The sequence below is a fragment of the Triticum aestivum genome, chromosome 4A (assembly GCF_018294505.1).
Source record: "Triticum aestivum cultivar Chinese Spring chromosome 4A, IWGSC CS RefSeq v2.1, whole genome shotgun sequence".
Lineage (NCBI taxonomy): Eukaryota > Viridiplantae > Streptophyta > Magnoliopsida > Poales > Poaceae > Triticum > Triticum aestivum.
This window is the reverse complement of record NC_057803.1, coordinates 102,351,854-102,368,903: the sequence shown is the minus strand read 5'-3', so window position 1 is coordinate 102,368,903 and position 17,050 is coordinate 102,351,854. Positions and strand designations below refer to the sequence as shown.

Genomic DNA, 17,050 nt, shown 5'->3' with positions numbered 1-17,050 from the left:
CCACAGAGAGGAACAGGGAAACAAGGACCAAAGGAAAAAACATACCCGGACGGCTGCCCGCGACGCCAGGTACGCCTTGGTGCAATTCTGGAGAGCGTCGCCCTCAGCACGAAGCTTCGCCTGGACGTCTAGAAGCGCCTGGTTCAGCGGCCCCGTGCCGCCTCCTCGCACCCACCCAATGGGCGTGGCGCTCGTCGCTTCGGCGTCTGGGATCACCGAGCTGGCGGTGCTGGCCTCCAGGGGGAGGGGTGCTGAAGTCGCCTTCTCCAGACGGCGGCGCGTCGGCGAGCCGACTTGGAGGAGTAACCTCGCCACGGCCTCGTCTTCGGTCGGCGGCACCGGAGGGTCCGCTGGCTGCTTGCCTTGCGCACTCTCAGACGGCGGCGGAGGCGGCGGCGGAACGATCACGTCCGGCATAGAGGGGTCGCCGCCTTCCCTCTCCACGACGGGGTTCTCGCCGCCGGTTTCCCCAGTCTGCCCCGTGAACTCCGGAGGCGGCGGCGCAGAGTTTAGCAGGGTGACGAACACCGCCGATTGGCGGCATGCGGCCTTCTCAGCCTGCCGCTTCATCGCGGCGGTGGCTTCGGCCTCCGCCAGTTTTTTCTTGGCGGAGGCCTCCGCCCTATCGGCCTCCGCCTTCTCCAGGCGAACGGCCTCTTCTTCGTTGCGCTTCTCCTGCGCATTCCGCTCTGTCGCCTCCCGGAGGTCAGCAGCGGGGTCAATCCACCGAGTGGTGGCGGACATCTCCGCTGACCCCATGACGGAGGCGGCGGTGACCCTCTCAAGAGTGAGGGGAGCCCTGAAGCAAGGGGAGCAAGCAAAGACTCAGACAAAGCCACAAAGAGAGAATAAAGCATTGAGACAGAATACTCACACGGAGACCAATGGCGGCTTCTTCACTTCCTTACGGAAGCGAATGGCCTTCGCAGCTGCCTCGTCCCGCCGGGTCGCCGCAGCCGAACCCTTGGGTTTCTTCGGCCGACTGCCGAACAAGGTCGGCACGGCCCTGCGCTTCTTCCTGCCGCCTGGAGCACCTGGCACGGCAGAAGAGCCCGCGCCAGGCTGGCTGGCTCCTGGCCGATGGCGGGGGGTGACTTCTCCCTCGGCGTCGTCGTCAGGCCAGTCGGTGAAAGTGGCTGAAGGCCTGAAGTCGCCTGCTACTCCTCCTCCTCCCTCGGCGTCGTCCTCCAGAGCCGCCGCCCCCAGATCGGGGTCGTCGACGTTGCTCTCCCCCCGGTCGGCGAGGAACTCACGGCCCGGCCCCGAGGTGCCAGCTGGCGGGTGGAGGAGGGGATTCTGACCAAAACCGACTGGTCAAAACAAACTCGGCGAGAAAGAAGACAATCCAAAGAAAGAAAGGAAAGGCAACTCACCACGGGCGGGGGGTTCGCGCGGGAGTACGGCTCCTTGCCGAACCGCCAATCCTCCAGGAGCTTGCTGTTCGAGAGGTAGTTCACCATGAAGGCCACCTCCTCGTGTGGCATGTCCTTGGTGCACATCCGACTCGGGTCGCGGTGCCCGCTCATTTGGCATATCATATGGGGGCGGCCTTGGAGTGAGAGAACTCGGCGCGCCACGAAGGCGGCCAGCAGGTCTGGACTAGTCAAGCCCTCCGACTGCGTCAGCACTCGGAGTCGCGCGATGGCGCCGGCTCCCGCAGGCGTCAGTGACTTGGCCCGGTACGACCAGTTGGGCAGTCTCCCAGCCGGCGGGCCGACTTTGAAAGCCGACAGGTTGACCCAGTCGCCCCTCGCGGAGACGCTCCTGACGTAGAAGTATGATCTCTGCCACATCTTCACCGACTTTATCAGCGAGATGGAGGGGAAGGGGTTGTCGGCCCCCGACCTTCGCACGGCGATGAAAGCGCCACATTGAGCCGGCACGCCTGCAGCCTGGGTGCCGAGCTTGGAGAAGAAGAACTCCCCCCAGAGCTCGAGGGTGGGGAGGACTCTGAGGAAGCCTTCGCACAAGGCCATGAAGGCGGACAGCAGCACCACCGTGTTGGGTGTGAGGTGGTGCGGCTGGAGGCCATAGAACTCCAGAAAGGATCGGAAGAAACTGCTCGCCGGCAGCCCCAACCCGCGCAAGCAGTGCGAGCGAAAGATGACCCGCTCGCCCTCCTGCGGCATGGGGGAAATCTCCCCCTTCAGCGCAAGGCGCACCCGCATGTGATCCTCGCTGGGGAGCCGACGAGTCCTGCGGAGGAACTCGATGTGGTCGTCGTGAACTTCGGAACCGTCCCAAGTGCCGGAGCGCACCGGGGGAGGCGCGGCGGTAGAGGAAGAACTCATCGCGAGCTGATCGCCGCGGCGTTCGCCAGAGCTTGGGCGTGCGGCGGAGCGAAGAAGAAGAAGAAGGAGCAATGAGAAGGAAGAGAGCGAGGAGTGGTGGGAAGGAGGGGCACGCGTGCCCCCTCTTTCCCCTACTTATAGCCTCGTGGGCTGCAAAGCCGAGGGGGCGGTCGTGGGATTTATGCGCCCACGTCCCCACGACCCCCACGTTCCACGACAAAGTTACTACGCGCAGTAACTCCACAGGAATCCCAACCGTCCGCCGGGGCCGTAGCGGATCCGCTCAGGCGCCAAGGTGCGGTAGTGGCGGGCCCCGCCTATGGGCCTGTCCCGTCGTGCGCGTAGGCTGGCAGGATGGCCCAGCCATGTGTCATCGCATGACAGGCCTAGAACGGGCGGCGGCCTGGAGGCTTAGCTAGCATGCTACTTGGATCCCGCCGCGACGTTCGAAATATTGTGCGAGTCCGAATTGAGCGAGTCCGACTCCTTCTAGTCGGTCCGGCAGAAGTCAATCAAAGACCATGTGTTGAGCACCCGGAAAGAGAAACTGCTGAGGCTTCTCGGCCGATCGTCCGCGGCGCCTCATCAGCTTTAGGGACTACTGTCGGAGTAATGGGCCACGGGTAGGCCAACCCGAGCCCCAGAACCTTTCAAGACATCGGGGCAGGCTGCGCCCCTCAAGACCCCAGGACGAAGAGCCGCCTTCAAGAAGTCAATGGCAAGATGGCCGACTGACCACTTACAGCCGAGTCCCAGGGACGACTTCAGGGAAAGCCGACTCCTGACTGGCGACTTCCAGAGAAGCCGGCTTTTGGGGAGTCAGCCTGCGACTCCAACAAACCCCACGACCTCATCAAGTGGGACGGTGCAGGGGAGTGGCAACAATGAAGCCCACTCCCGCCCCTTACCAAGGGCAGGCATGGCCACAGCATGCCGTACCCCGGAAGATCTCCATGTGGCGTGGCACTGTTGCCATGCCGGCCCTGACATCAGCACCGCAGGACCTAATCCTGCACCCACGACGGCTTGTTTGTATGGCCCAGAGGCAGCGGGTCCCACCAGTCAGTGAGACCCCAGGAGATGGCAAGAGGACCACCAGTCGGACCCATCGGGAGTCGGCCCCGGGGAGTCAGCCGAGCCCTCCCCCGGGGCCCACGAGCCATTAATCAATATGTGATGGAGAGTGGCAATAGTGATCGCCCGCCAGGCGGCGGGGCTGTTGCCACGACCCCATGATCAAGCCCGCGTCATCAGAAGCAAGGCTACAGTAATCAGCAGCCGGCAAGACCCGGCCCGCGGCGGACGCGGCCTGTCGGCTCCGTACCAGGCCAGTCGGCGGGCCCCAGCGGTCGGCGGGGAAGATGGAGGCCAGAGGCGCTGACGGCTGGGCTCGCGTCCAGCTGGATTACCATTGTACCCCTCGGGGGTAGGCCTATATAAACCCCCCAGGGCACCCATGCAAAGGGTTGGAACCCATTAGCTCTAGACCAGATCATATAGGAGGGAGAGAGCTAGCCTTGCCCTCTCCTACCTCCAGGAAACAGCTCAAGGAGCAACCGTGTAGACACTTTGCCATAGTGATCATGCGGAGACCCCGCAGAGCAGCAGTAGGGGTATTATCTCTCCGGAGAGCCCTGAAGCTGGGTAAGATTCACCGGCGTGCATGTCTTCGCCTCATCTCGTTTCTAGGCACCGGCGACGTTCTACTCGCCCCACCATGATAAGCCATCCTTTGGCATATGTCGCACCTAACCCCCGACACAATCACTCTGGTAAGTCTTCAAGGTAGACTTCCAAACCTTCAGACTTCGTTCACCGGCGATCAACAATGACTCTTGGATGCTCAGAACGCGACGCCTAACCGTCTGGAGGATTCACAGTCCTCAAGTGTAATAAGTCTTCAGATCACATAGACAGGAAGACTTAAGTGATGCCTAACACTCTTTGACTTTGGGTGTTTAGGGCTTTATCCTCGCAAGGAATTCTCTCTCAAAGGCTTCGAGGTGGGTTGCTCTCAAACGACAAAAGCCGTGCACTAACTCTGAGCAGCCAACCGTTTATGGTTGTAGGGGGTGGGCTATTTATAGCCACTAGGCAACCCGACCTGATTTGTCCGAAATGACCCTTGGTCACTAAGGAACTGACACGTGTTCCAACGGTCAGATTTCAAACACACACGGCAACTTTACTTGAGCTACAAGCAAAGCTGACTTATCCAACTCTGGATAAGATTTGCTCTCATAGTCTTCACTCGAAGACATAGGATTTGGTTAAGCATCACTTTAGTCATTCTGACTGGTTCACTTGGACCCCACTTAACAGTACGGTGGTTCCTATGACTCAACAAAGAAGAAAAAGAACGACGAAAGAACTAAGTCTTCGCGCTCCATAGTCTTCATGCGATGTCTTCTTTTGTCATTGTCTTCAATGTGAATGTCTTCACATACCACCTTTGACTTCAATGTCTTCTTACATTTTTAGGGATCATCTCTGGTAGGAAAACCGAATCAATGAGGGACTTCTACCTATGTTATCCTGCAATTCTCACAAACACATTAGTCCCTCAACTAGGTTTGTCGTTAATACTCCAAAACCAACTAGGGGTGGCACTAGATGCACTTACAGGTTGCATGCATTCATTATGCTAGACTCGGTGTTTCCCCTTGCAATGATTTTTGCTGAAGTCAGAGTTTAAACGTGAGGGGAAAGACAACGTTAGTTACATATGACATGTGTTTCTGATGAAATTCACACAAGCATCGAACACAAAGAATATTGACCATGTCATCCCATCCACCCCCCTCTCCCATCTCCCTTCCGCACCCCGCGGTGCATTGCGGACCGGCGTCGGGTTGCTATAGGATTCTTAGAGTTCGATAGCCTTGCCCTGCCTGCTAATTTATATATTGGGGCGACCCATTAATATAGGTTGGCTAGCTTTTTCTTTTCATTTCTATTTGTGTTGCTTTTTTACTTAAGTTTTAAAAATAACTAAATGTGTAAGTAATTTCGAAAGGTATTTTAGAAAATGTTCTTGACATTTAAAAAAAATGTACACATTGTTTCTTTTAAATATTTTTGTACATTTTAAAATATATTCATGACATTTTATAAAGTGTTTGCATGATATTTTCGCACATTTTAAAACTGATCATAAATTCAAAAGTATTCATGATTTAAACATGTCTGCAGTTTTGAAAAATGTTTGTATAATTACAAACTGTGTTCATGTATTGCTTTGAATGTGTTCACATATTTAACAAATACGTACAATTTAAAAATTATTCATGTGTCTACTAAAAATATTCACATTTTGGAAAAAGTTCATGAAATTTTAAGACAATTATAGACTCTTTCATTGGCTGTATGTGGTACCAGGTTTTTTTGTCTCGACTGGACAAACAAACGTGCAAGGAACCTTGCTGTCCATGTATACAGGAAAAATAGACATGCAAGGGATCAAGCAGCCCACACAACACGTCCTGCCCACTGTCACATGGGGCCCACGTACTCTTCACATCCCTCGATTCACTAGAGGAGCTTATTTCAAAGGAGCTTAGTAACTCTATAGATTTAACTCCCTAGTTATTCACATGGACTGCATCAAGAGCGGTGTTACGATCGGTTTGCTTACGGAGTGGCTTTGCAGTAGTAGGTGTCCTTCTCCATGTTAATTCCCCTGATTTTTCACTATGAGCCCCTCTACTCCTCTGCACTCGCGAGACTTCACGTCACACTCAACCCGTAAGCTTTTATCTGTAACAAAGTTTATGTAGACCGTTACTCCATTAGCAGCCAACTTTGTGATATTCTTTTTTGGAAATTTAGAGCAATGATGTTATGATTAAAACCATTAAGGTATGCTTCAATGAGGCCTCCTCACGCGTGCCACGTCCAACGCATGGGTTGGGCAGAAAAATAAAAGGAATAAAAGAAAAATAGTACACAAGTGGTCGAGCGAAACACTGTCATCCCCACTCGCCTCTCCTTTGCTCTTTCATCTAGCGGCTAGGGTTGCCGCCGCCGCCGCCACACCCACCTCCACCATCCATGCCCCTCCAGCCCCGGCCATCAGAGAAGGCACCCTCCTGAGAATCCCCATGCGGTGCTGCCGTTCGGTGAGCGAGGAAGAGGAGATTCAGAGGCTCGAGGAGCCATTACCACCAGTGAAGAGGATGCAGACGTCCTCCTTGATAAGTAAGGGCTCGTTACTTTGCTCGGTCTAACCCGAGGGGAGGAGCGGGAAGTGGCGGTGGTGGTCTGGCCTAGTGGTGACCGGATGATAAAAAGTGGTCGGAGGCGCTGCGCCAATCAGCCTGCAACAACGGCAAGACGGCGGAGTTTGGGCACCAGCGGTGCCAAAGGTGCGCCAGCTTCCTCATGTATCCCTTCGCCCTCGCCTGCCCGCCGTCTCCTTCCTGCCCCAGGTGCTGGGCTGCCATCTCTCTACTCAGGTTGTATGAAAATATTACTCTACATAACATGTAGTTTTTCTTAAGTTGTTGCTCTTGCTTCTTATTTCTGAAATTTGTTTCTTGATGCACCTTCATTTAGGCACAACGGCCTTCTGACAGAGCCAGGTGATAGCCTCATGAGGTCCCTTTCTTCAGGCAAACTGAATTTTATGTTCGCCTTTTGCATTTTGCTCCGGCCAAGGGCTTTGTGGTCAATGATATTTCAAAGTTTCTGCCATCAATTAACAGTTAGTAATACTATAAGTTCAGAATTTGTAATATCATTCTACTATATAGACAAGAACTTTGTGGCTAATCATACTTGATAGTATCTGCTCTCAGCAATAGGTATCAGTTTCACATATTTGTCAATTTTGATATGTTTTACAAGTTGAACGATGTTGCAGATTCTTCTAAAACTGCTGTTATTCAATATGCATCATTTGTAACCTTCATTTTTTTGCTTGTCATGCATACACTATCTTTATTTGTTGAGGAAAGTTACCGCCTTCCTCTCTGAAGGATCATCACTCTGATGTTTGTTGTTAATTAGGGAATGGTATGTATGTTGCTGTCATTGGTAGTCTCAAGGGAGTGCGGCATAAGAAGTGTGCTACTGCTTTTGCAGTCAGATATTGTTTTGCAAACAAATTATGCTCATGTTCCAGTGATGCATTGAAGCATGCTAACTGGATATAATTTTTCCATTTCAGACCTATAACTGATTACAATGAGGTCACATTGCATTTCATTCAGTGTGTACAGATGCATATACAGAACACCAAATCAAAGGTATGCTCGTGATCTGCAGTACAAATGTTGCATGCAAACACTCCCACCATAAGAATCTATTGGTCCTTAATTACAACGCTTGGTTAAAAGGATTATTCTGATCATGGTTAATTGTAGGTTGGCAGTCCCGCACACACCAATTCTTCTGTAGGAACCCCATTTTCCAATAGCATGAGCCAAGCAGCCACTCCAACCTTTGTGAAATCTAACTCAATAAGCTGCGCTGAGGTTGTCAGTGTCGCTCAAGGGAGACGCTGTTTTTGGCTGACACGACGTTGACGCCTCCCACAAGTTGATTTGCTTCTTTGCAGGTACACCAATTTTAATCTTCCTCTATGGATGATTGAATTTCTAAATATGTTTAGATAAACAAAGTGTATACCAACTCTTTTCGAATAAGGTGTTGACGCCATCACAAATATTTATTGCTTCTTTGTAGTTCAAATGTTTTATTATAGTTTTTCCTTTCCTATTTCTTTCTGTTGAGCAGCTACAAAATTAATCTGGTGGACAAAGATTCTTTGTGAGCATTATCATCACAGTGATACTAATTTCACCCCAATTTTGGGGAATGGATCATATCATAGCTTAGCAGTTGCATTTGCTTCCAGCCCTTACATGTAAAAACATTTTTAAGCGTGAATTAGTTGTTATGAAGACCATACAGATTTGATCATCTTTTGCATAATAGATTGTGCAAACATTGAAAGATGAATGGTCTAGAACAGATTATAAGCTACCACAGTATGTGCGGTGTGAACACGTGAAGCCCTGCCTTGAAGATATCAATGTTGTATTCAGTGATTCATAGGTAATTCAATCCGTGTTTTTCGTTTTTTAGTTTCTATTGAACTGCGTAATATATCTCCCTGGAAGTATTATGTTTAAAGCACCGGTTGATGTTATATTTCATTCTTTTCCTTTGTAGGAGCTCCTTGTGGTCGATTAAAGAGTTGTACACTTCTTCTAAGAACTACTATATTTTTTTCTGTATATTAGGGTCTGTTTGGATTGGTTCCTATACTTGCCCAACCAAATAATTGGTGTTGACCGAGCGATGGGCGTTTGTTTCGATTGGCGCAGATAAATTGGCTCGCCCACCGCTCGTCAGCCCTCTGCGTTCAGTTTTCCGCCAAATCATTGGCAAGGCGGGGGCGGCCGAAACGTCCACCAATTTTTTGGCATCGGCAGAATCCAAACAGCCTCTTATTCTTTTCATTCAATTAAGAGTATGAACTCATGTTCCAGGAATTGAATGTGATAGTTCATGTTCAGCGGATTTCGCTAGGAGATACACACGGTGCTCACGAGCGCCTTGAGCAACATGGATCCGATGTTTTTGATGAATCATTTCACGATTAGTTGAGGCTGCAGTGAAACATTACTATATGTGACTAGTATTTCTTTTCTTAAGTTGTTGCTGTTGTTTCTCATTTCTGAAATTTATCTTTTGATGCCTAATTCAGACAACATAGCACAGTACCTTTCTGCTAAATTTTATAAGTGACAAAATATGTTTCAGATTCATCACCGCCGCTTTCCGTTTTACTCTTTTTCTGAAGTAAATAGCTTCAGTCTTCTGCTTCACAATTTCCAGTGGGAAAAATCATATTTCATATTTCTAACGCTATATTGTATCATACAATGAACAGAGTGAAGAGAATGACCATCCAGAGTACATAATCCGCGGTGAACACATGCCTTATTTCTCACAGGATCATAATCTACCATGTATCACCATACTTCTTTATCGACTGCCTTCAACTATTCACTACATCTGCTAGATCAACATTTATTTCCTTTGCTGCTCATTGCTCTCTTCTACTTTTGCTTACTCAATGTTTCTTTTCTTTTGTACTGTTTACTTTCAACATGTAAGGCTTTACAAATTGCTTTCATCATCTTCTATATTTCAGAACTTTCACCTGTCTCATTTCAAAAATTAATTTTCACCTAACTTATATGACTTCATGTCTACGCCCCGCCTACGCTGTTATATAGCTTAAATTTCTTTTCCCAAATAAACAGTCACACTTACAGCTCCTGCAAACGGTACATAACTTGCTTCTCACCTACATTGAATTGATTGCAGAAACATCTTGTGGGATCCAGTACTTCGGAGAGCTTGAAGATCATTATTACAGGGGTAATGAGGTTAAGCTCTATGAACACCAGGTAGACGCTCTCTTTGCTATGTTCTGGCACAAGGAGCCAGACATCAAATACTACATGTGCACAATCAATAAAACATTTGCTAAGCCAGGCCACGACATGGTACACAAAAACACTCTTATCTTCCATATTGCACAACAATCTGTATTCATCTAAATCACATGCTTTCTTGTAACATTAATTTCAGATACAATATACCAAAGACAACCTACTGGACTACATTGATCCGAACAATGACACACTCATGATCAGACTTGCAGATGCCCGTCTACACATCGAATGTCGCATTATGCTAGGAACTGACAAGAGGGCCACTATAACCACCAGCTGGTCTGAGTTTTGTCGTTGTGCCAACATTCGCGAAGGAGACATATGTGCTTTTCATTTTAGGGTCACTTCAAAGCGCCGCGTGTTCTTACCGTGCACTGCCTCTAGATCCACCATCGAAGACACCGCAGTTCCTGTGTGAATATAATCTAGCACAGTACTCTAAATTATGCTCGTGATTAACCGATGGTTTACTTTTGGACCCTGCTATCTCATGCTTTTGAATATCCGAAAGCTATGTCGTTACCTATGTAAACTCTACTATTCTCAGTCATGTGGTTTACATCCACCTAATCCATAATGGCACTCTTCTGTATATATCTATTAATTTTTACTCCTATTCTCTGCTTCAAATGTCAGTTGCTTAATTAACAGCAACATCAAACATGCTAACCAGAACAAAAATGTATATAAAAGGTGCACCCACTAGCTGGCACCGTCCAGCTGCCCCTCAAGAGACGCGCCATGGGCGCGCCCCAACCCCTAGTCCAAAACAATAAGGTGTGGATCATGAGCGCCTTCTCGCAACATCTACGTCTCCCTTCTAGTGTGTCGAGGTAAAACCGTCTCGCGATAACACCTCCATCAGGTAAAAAAAACAATTTCCTTCCTCCTCTACGAAGCTAACCTGCCTAGTTGCTCGTCCTCCAGATCTCTCTCCTCCACATTCCCCTCCTTTTCTCTCTCCATGGCCGCCGTCGGGCCGTGCCCCTGCCACCAACACGCGCGCGGATGCAGGCGGGAGGAGGCACTTGGCTTGAGCAGGGCTGGTTTTCGCCGCGCTGTTGCTCCGTTGGCATGGGTTGTCGTGGTGCTCCCCTCCTCTGCGGCCCGTCACCTGAAGGTCGCTGTTGCCGGTGACGAGGACCAATGGGAGGTCGGCGCCGCCACGGATCTGCTCCCCATTCCCCTCGACGGTCGGTCTCTTGCTCCACTCCTCTCCCTGATCCCCTTCCCTCTCGTGCATGCCGCCTCAACTGATGATTAGATGCGCCTTCTCTCCTTCGTGTTTGGTCTGAGCAGTGGATTGCAGCACTCGTGATTTAGCTTGTTTCAGGGATGGAATGAATTGGGCATCAGCATCTAACACGCACACACAGAGGATGATTATGTTTATTAAGTCAACCATGTAGTAGAAACCAGAGAGAACTAAACAGCCCACCCTCTGGGTTTGACATGTGCTGAAGAAAATACAGTTCTGGTTTTCAGGGATGTCATTCAATATCCGCTTAAAATCTCTTGTATTGTGATAGCGCCATGCAACTACTACCTTGCTATTATGCTAGAGTGGAATGTCATGATCAAGAGTTCAAGACCGAGATATTCTACTGAAAACCAGCTGGCGTCTTTTAGATGTTGGGCGCCACGATGAAAATTGGATTTGTTTAGTGTCCACAACTCTAGACATGGATCTCATCTACCTCGTTTGTATGGTAATGGTTCAAGGGTTAAATTTCTGTTCTTGGTAATTTGTTGAGTATGTCTATCTAATGAGCATTGAATTTGTAGGTTTTTTGTATTCTGATTCGGTTAAGATAATTAAAGAATGATTGTTACTTCGCCTACTAATGTGTGGTTCAGTGTAGGGGTATATATTGTACAGCGACAAGTTTGTAGGTGCCGAATCAGGATGGATTATAATGGCGCATATGCATTTTAAGTTTCCTCTCGCTTTTGTGTTCAATCTTCTGCATTTTTTTACCTACTAGGACCAATTGAGGTCTATGAGATACTTTTTTTGCAGATCATCAGAAAGGCCTCCCGGTTCCATTATCATGAAACCACCAAGTTACAGAAGTTCAAGGATTACAACAAAAAGAAGCAAACTAGAGTTCAGATAGCAGGGGAATGAAAAGCTACAGGTCCAAGGCCTGGCCAAAAACACAAAGCCAGTAACGGTGAGATATGGTTGCGGGCATATGACTATTAAAACCTTATTATATTTCTCTGATTATTTAGAACAGTTACATATGTTTTGAGGGATGAGATTAGATGTAATTTTGTGATCAATATCGTAGTTCTGAAATGACCAATCATATTCTTCAACTTGCAGTTTGGGTAGGAACTACATTTTAATTTCTTTGGAAAGTGCTTTCACTGCTTCTAATATCTAATTCCAAAAGAAAGGTATGTGTCTCCAACTACTGTTGTTTCTTGATGTGGTTTCCTAAACTGAAGCACGAGTCGGGTTGGTAGACGGCGGGGTGCCATCCAACTAGGGGCAAAGACATGGGCGCCAGTTCCATCCTTTTTCCTCCGTTTATTGTTTTTTTCCTTTTCCTTTTACCTCTTGTTAATCCTTTACCAGCAGCAATCTCAGATTTTCAGTGTTCCTTCCTTGATGTCTATTGTTTTGTAGGCACTGAGTCAGCAATTACCGAGTCAGCAATTACCGACGTGCTCTAAACTGTTAACAAATTTATTCTATGGAGAAAAGTGACAAGTCTAAAACAGAGAATGATCTTTTTGGGTACAAGAGAGTTCTTGTGGATGAAACTCATCTGGTTTCTATTGGTCGCCTTCCAGTTATGGTTAATTCAAATTTATGTTGGTTGCATGGACTCAGGGAAAGTGACTGCCTTTTTTATTCTGGTGGACACTTTTTGTCAGGGGAATGGAGAAGGTATTATTCTACTGCTCTCTCTTAATTTAATTAATGTATCATGTAAGGATGTTGCATTATCAAATGTTTTAAACACTTCTTTTGTCACTAATATGGAGTACAGAGCTGTGAGATTTCTTAGTTTTGAATTGAACTTTATATATATATGTCACTAAGCCCAAATGCCCTTATAAAGCATTAGTGCAAATGCTACGGGAATTATTATGAGCAATTCTAATACATACACACGTAGTGCTAACAAAAGAGTAGACTGGTACCCTAGAAAAAAGAGTTTACACGAGTTCTGTGTGAATTGGTCTACTTCCATATGTTGAACTCTTGTGTGTTATCCCTGGTATGCGAATATGATCTCAGTAAGCTACAATATGTTATTATAACCACATGATAAAATTATGCCGAACTAGCTAAATAGTACCTTTTTGCTGGTTCATATAAAGTCTATTTTATTGTCAGTTGTGACAGTTCAAACAGATACATGTATTATTTATTTAGTTGGATCTGGCTTAGCAGCATATGTGTTGCAGCAATGAGGGATCGTGAAAAGCATAAATGGTGCAGACAATGTTATACAAATATGCATGCATCAGAAGGCTGGTTAGCGACAGATCTATAGTACTGATTGCTCTCTGTTTGAGATATCAAACATTTCATTCCTCGTGTTGTTTTGATGCTGATGCTTGACTTATGTGGTTGCATATCGACTTGCGATATGTTGAGCAGATCACTGTCTCAAGGAATGATCAATTAGACAAGTGTGTTTCCACCAAAAGTAAGTTGAGATTTATTTCTGTTCATCTTGGTTGTATTTAAAATAAGACTTTGGCAACAATACGTAGTATCTCTAAGTGAGGTATTAGTTAATGATCAATAAATAATCAGTTTGATTTTATTTTAACAAATAAAGGCATACAACTTTATATATATTCTGAAGCAGAAAAGCAAGAGTTGAGTTATCAATATGCCTAAGGTTCAAGGTCACAATAATTCTTATTTACATGAGAATAGAAGACATGAGATATTTACCATAACTCTAGACCTTTCCCACAAATAATAATAATGGTGTAATACTGCATAGGAGGAAGCCGTTTGGGCCTTTTACTGATGGATATATTTCTTACTTTTGATCCTCACCAATAATCTCAGGAGAGGCAAGGTCGCTCGACTAGATCATGAAGGTACCATCTCTCTCATATGTACACACAGCTAGCTCATGATCTTATCATCTTTTCTAGCTATCCCTGGTTGGTTCATGATCAGCCAACATTGCTCTACCTTGATAACCAATAAGCATTGTCTAACACATTTGAGTGCGCATCTTAAAAAAGGCGCATATTACTTAGAAGCAACCAACACTTATATGTCTAAAAAACACCTATTGTTTTTTATAAGGAAAGGATCAGAAGCTATTGGCCTTGGTCAGAGATCTTTCTTAAGTTTCAGATGTGGATGAAATGCTTCTTTCTAGACGTTTAGTCAAGTTTTGGGCCAATTTTTCTTTTGGTTGTTGCTAACACTTGTGAAACATCAAGTAGTGTGAACTCATTTGGATTTTGTTCATGTTATTTTCAGACACTTTAGATGGAGGCCTGATCGTCGCTGCTCCTCTGGTTGTTGCAGTTTTAAGGGCTTAGACAGATCGTCTGTAACTGATGGAGTATTAATAGAAGCTGTCATTCATCGCCTGTAGATAGATCGTCAACGACCGCCGTCACCTGTCAGAGCCATTAACTCAACCTTACCCTGTGAGGAACTGTACCTCCACTTTTGGACAGAATGTATGTCATTATCAAAACCGTGTCCCCTTCATTTTGAACCATCTAGCATATGTATAATGTATAATGCATGGTTTAACCAGCTATACAATTGATTGCTACTTATCCAAATTGAATCTGTTTTCAGCTCTAATGATTTGGGTTACTATTGAGGGATTCAACCTACTTTATGATCATTGATTAATAATGGATATACAACTAGACGTCGAACGATCAGTAAAAAATAAATTTATATTAAAAAGCATACTAGTCTTCTTCTTTCTCGGATTGTATGTCGCCCGCTGAAAACTGAAAATTGCACCGTCCCATCATCAAAGAAAAGCGACACCTGCAATCGCCCTCGCTATACGAGGCTTTGGAGATCGCAATAGCCACTCGCCCCTTATCGATGAATCAACTTCAGCTGGAGCATCACCCCACACAAAACAGGCTTGCAATCCATCACCACCAGTTCAGAGGATTGGAGAAATTGGACCAAGCCACACAACAACAAAAAAAGAAGATGTCAAAATCGTCATACTGAAAGCCAACTAATAAACTCTCCTTAAAAGACACACAAACTGCCAAGATCTAAAGGAAAATAACAAATTTGGGGACATAAACTCTGACAAGCCCTTCGGCGGAGACGGATTGGACGTCATCAACATAAGGAGAGACCTTATTCCAGCATGCCATCATCACATCCACCTCGTCGATGTCGTCAGAGAAGCAAAAGGCTAAAAAAACAAGACGGGAGATCCCCTACTCCTCTCGCCGGCGACGAGGTAGCCAGACGGGGAAGAGGAGGGGGACCAAGGCGGCGACGAGAGTTATGGTGGCGGCGACTAGGGTTGGGAGGCGGCGGTTGAGGCTTGATGTATGATGTGGCAGAGGAAGGGGTTGTACCATGTGTGAATTTAAACAAACCATGTGTGCATTCACGACGAGGAGGGGATATGGAACGAAGTGGCATGGTGTGCCCGTGACACTTCGAATCATCCATTTAGTTTATGTGCAACTAAAACACTTAATAGTGGGCATCCATCAAAATGCTAATGTAGTGGTTGTTATGAGCACTACTAATTGTAGTTGTTATGCACGGTCATTTCATCGATTTAATTCATGCTTGCATCTCATCTCCTACTTTCTCTGTCATCATTAATGGTAAGACATATGGCTACTTTAATAGCAGTATAGGTATTAGGCAAGGTTGTCCTCTCTCTCCTTATATATTCGTCCTTGTTATCAATGAACTACCCATATCCATAACCTTTCAAGAAGCCATGGCCAACAACCATCTTTCTGGTATCTCTCTTGGCCCTAATTGCCCTCCCATACACTCTCTTATGTTTTCCAACGATCCTCCAATATGTGGGAAGGCTTCTATCAATGAGGCAAATCACATCAACCAAATCCTACAACATTTGTGCGCTGCTTCTGGCCAAATCCCCAGTTGGAATAAATCTGGTGTCATTTTCAATAGAGGTGTGTCTGATCACATTAAGAATGGCATTAAGCACATTTTCCCTGCTCTTGACATCAATGAACATTACATTCATCTTGGACACCCCTTAATCCTTCCTGCCAAGGACAGAGCTGCAACACATAATTTTGTTGAAGACAAATTTAGATCCAAATTAAATGCTACAGGCTAATAAGATGTCCCATGCTGCTAGACTAACTCCCTTTAATTATGTCTTCGCCTCCATCCCTGTGTACTACATGTCTGCTATTCTCTTCTCCAAAAAGCTCATTGCTAAGTTGAATGCCATCAATAGGAACTTTTTGTGGTCTGGTGTTAGAGATGAACCTACCTCTAAATCTTTATGTGTTAGAGCCTGGAGAGACATACTTGTTCCCAAAATGGAGGGAGGTTTGGGCATTCGTAATATCCAAGCTATGAACAGAAGCTCAATTCTCTGTGCTGTTTGGATGCTCGCTGGAAATCCTGATTGTCATCTTGCCAAAGTCCTTAAATCCAAATACTTTCCTGACACTTCCTTTTGGACAGACAAACCAAATGTTCCGAAATCAGCCTTTTGGACTATTGTAATCAAAGTTTGCCCTATGCTCTACTCTAACTCCTTCTATCAACTTGTTGAGGGCAATATTTCAATTTGGAGTACTCCGAGTTGTCCCATATGGAGCACTATCTATGACCACATTGTTATTCAGCCTACACCATATACTTGCCCGACCTATGTTAAAGAACTCTGGTTACCTAATAAAGTGCTTGGAATGAAAAATTTGTTTCTACTTTTTTTATCAGCAAGCTGCCTCTATTATTATTCAAACACCGATTATTCAAACTCAAGGAAAGGACGTCCTATGCTGGAAACTTACTCCTAGAGGTAAATGTACTACTAAAAGCGTTTATAAACTCTGTAATCAAAATTTGATTGACGAAGTAGCTCCGCAGCCAAGACAAGCTTCTCCCCTAGTTACTTCTATGCTTACTCAGATTTGAAATGATAAAGATATTGCACCTAGGGTAAAAACTTATGCCTGGAGGCTAGTAAGGAGAGCTCTGCCCATAGGTAGTAGAGCAGGTAGGTACAACACTCATATAAGATATTTTTGCTCGACTTTGTGGTGTTGAGGAAGATGATATTCATTTGTTTTTCTCTTGTCCCTTTGCTA

At 46.3% G+C, this 17,050-nt stretch overlaps 1 protein-coding gene across 44 annotated transcripts; it reads left to right on the top strand.

Annotated features, from left to right (window-relative positions):
* The first annotated feature begins 6,231 nt into the window (after nucleotides 1-6,231).
* Nucleotides 6,232-14,542, top strand: LOC123085409 (replication protein A 32 kDa subunit A). 44 transcript variants are annotated; one of them, XR_006439752.1, is made up of 12 exons: nucleotides 6,232-6,745; nucleotides 6,846-6,871; nucleotides 7,459-7,537; nucleotides 7,655-7,848; nucleotides 8,266-8,348; nucleotides 9,190-9,268; nucleotides 9,630-9,811; nucleotides 9,897-11,934; nucleotides 12,090-12,163; nucleotides 12,396-13,428; nucleotides 13,735-13,834; nucleotides 14,229-14,542. XR_006439752.1 is itself a non-coding variant. In XM_044507043.1 (4 exons), exons 1-4 carry the CDS (start codon nucleotides 6,672-6,674, stop codon nucleotides 7,814-7,816), a joined length of 357 nt encoding a protein of 118 aa, XP_044362978.1. In that variant the 5' UTR covers nucleotides 6,232-6,671; the 3' UTR covers nucleotides 7,817-9,814. The 44 variants fall into 44 exon arrangements, 1 of the variants encoding a protein (XP_044362978.1); XR_006439753.1 differs by having other exon boundaries at nucleotides 8,229-8,348; nucleotides 9,190-9,226; XR_006439750.1 differs by having other exon boundaries at nucleotides 8,229-8,348.
* Nucleotides 14,543-17,050: the final 2,508 nt, after the last annotated feature.

Bases quoted from the DNA above. Each gene is read 5' to 3' on its own strand.
- LOC123085409 (XM_044507043.1), top strand. From the start codon at position 6,672: ATGTATCCCTTCGCCCTCGCCTGCCCGCCGTCTCCTTCCTGCCCCAGG. The intron at 6,746-6,845 runs GTTGTATGAAAA...ACCTTCATTTAG, and splicing joins GCTGCCATCTCTCTACTCAG to GCACAACGGCCTTCTGACAG. The intron at 6,888-7,458 runs GTCCCTTTCTTC...TTTCCATTTCAG, and splicing joins CCAGGTGATAGCCTCATGAG to ACCTATAACTGATTACAATG.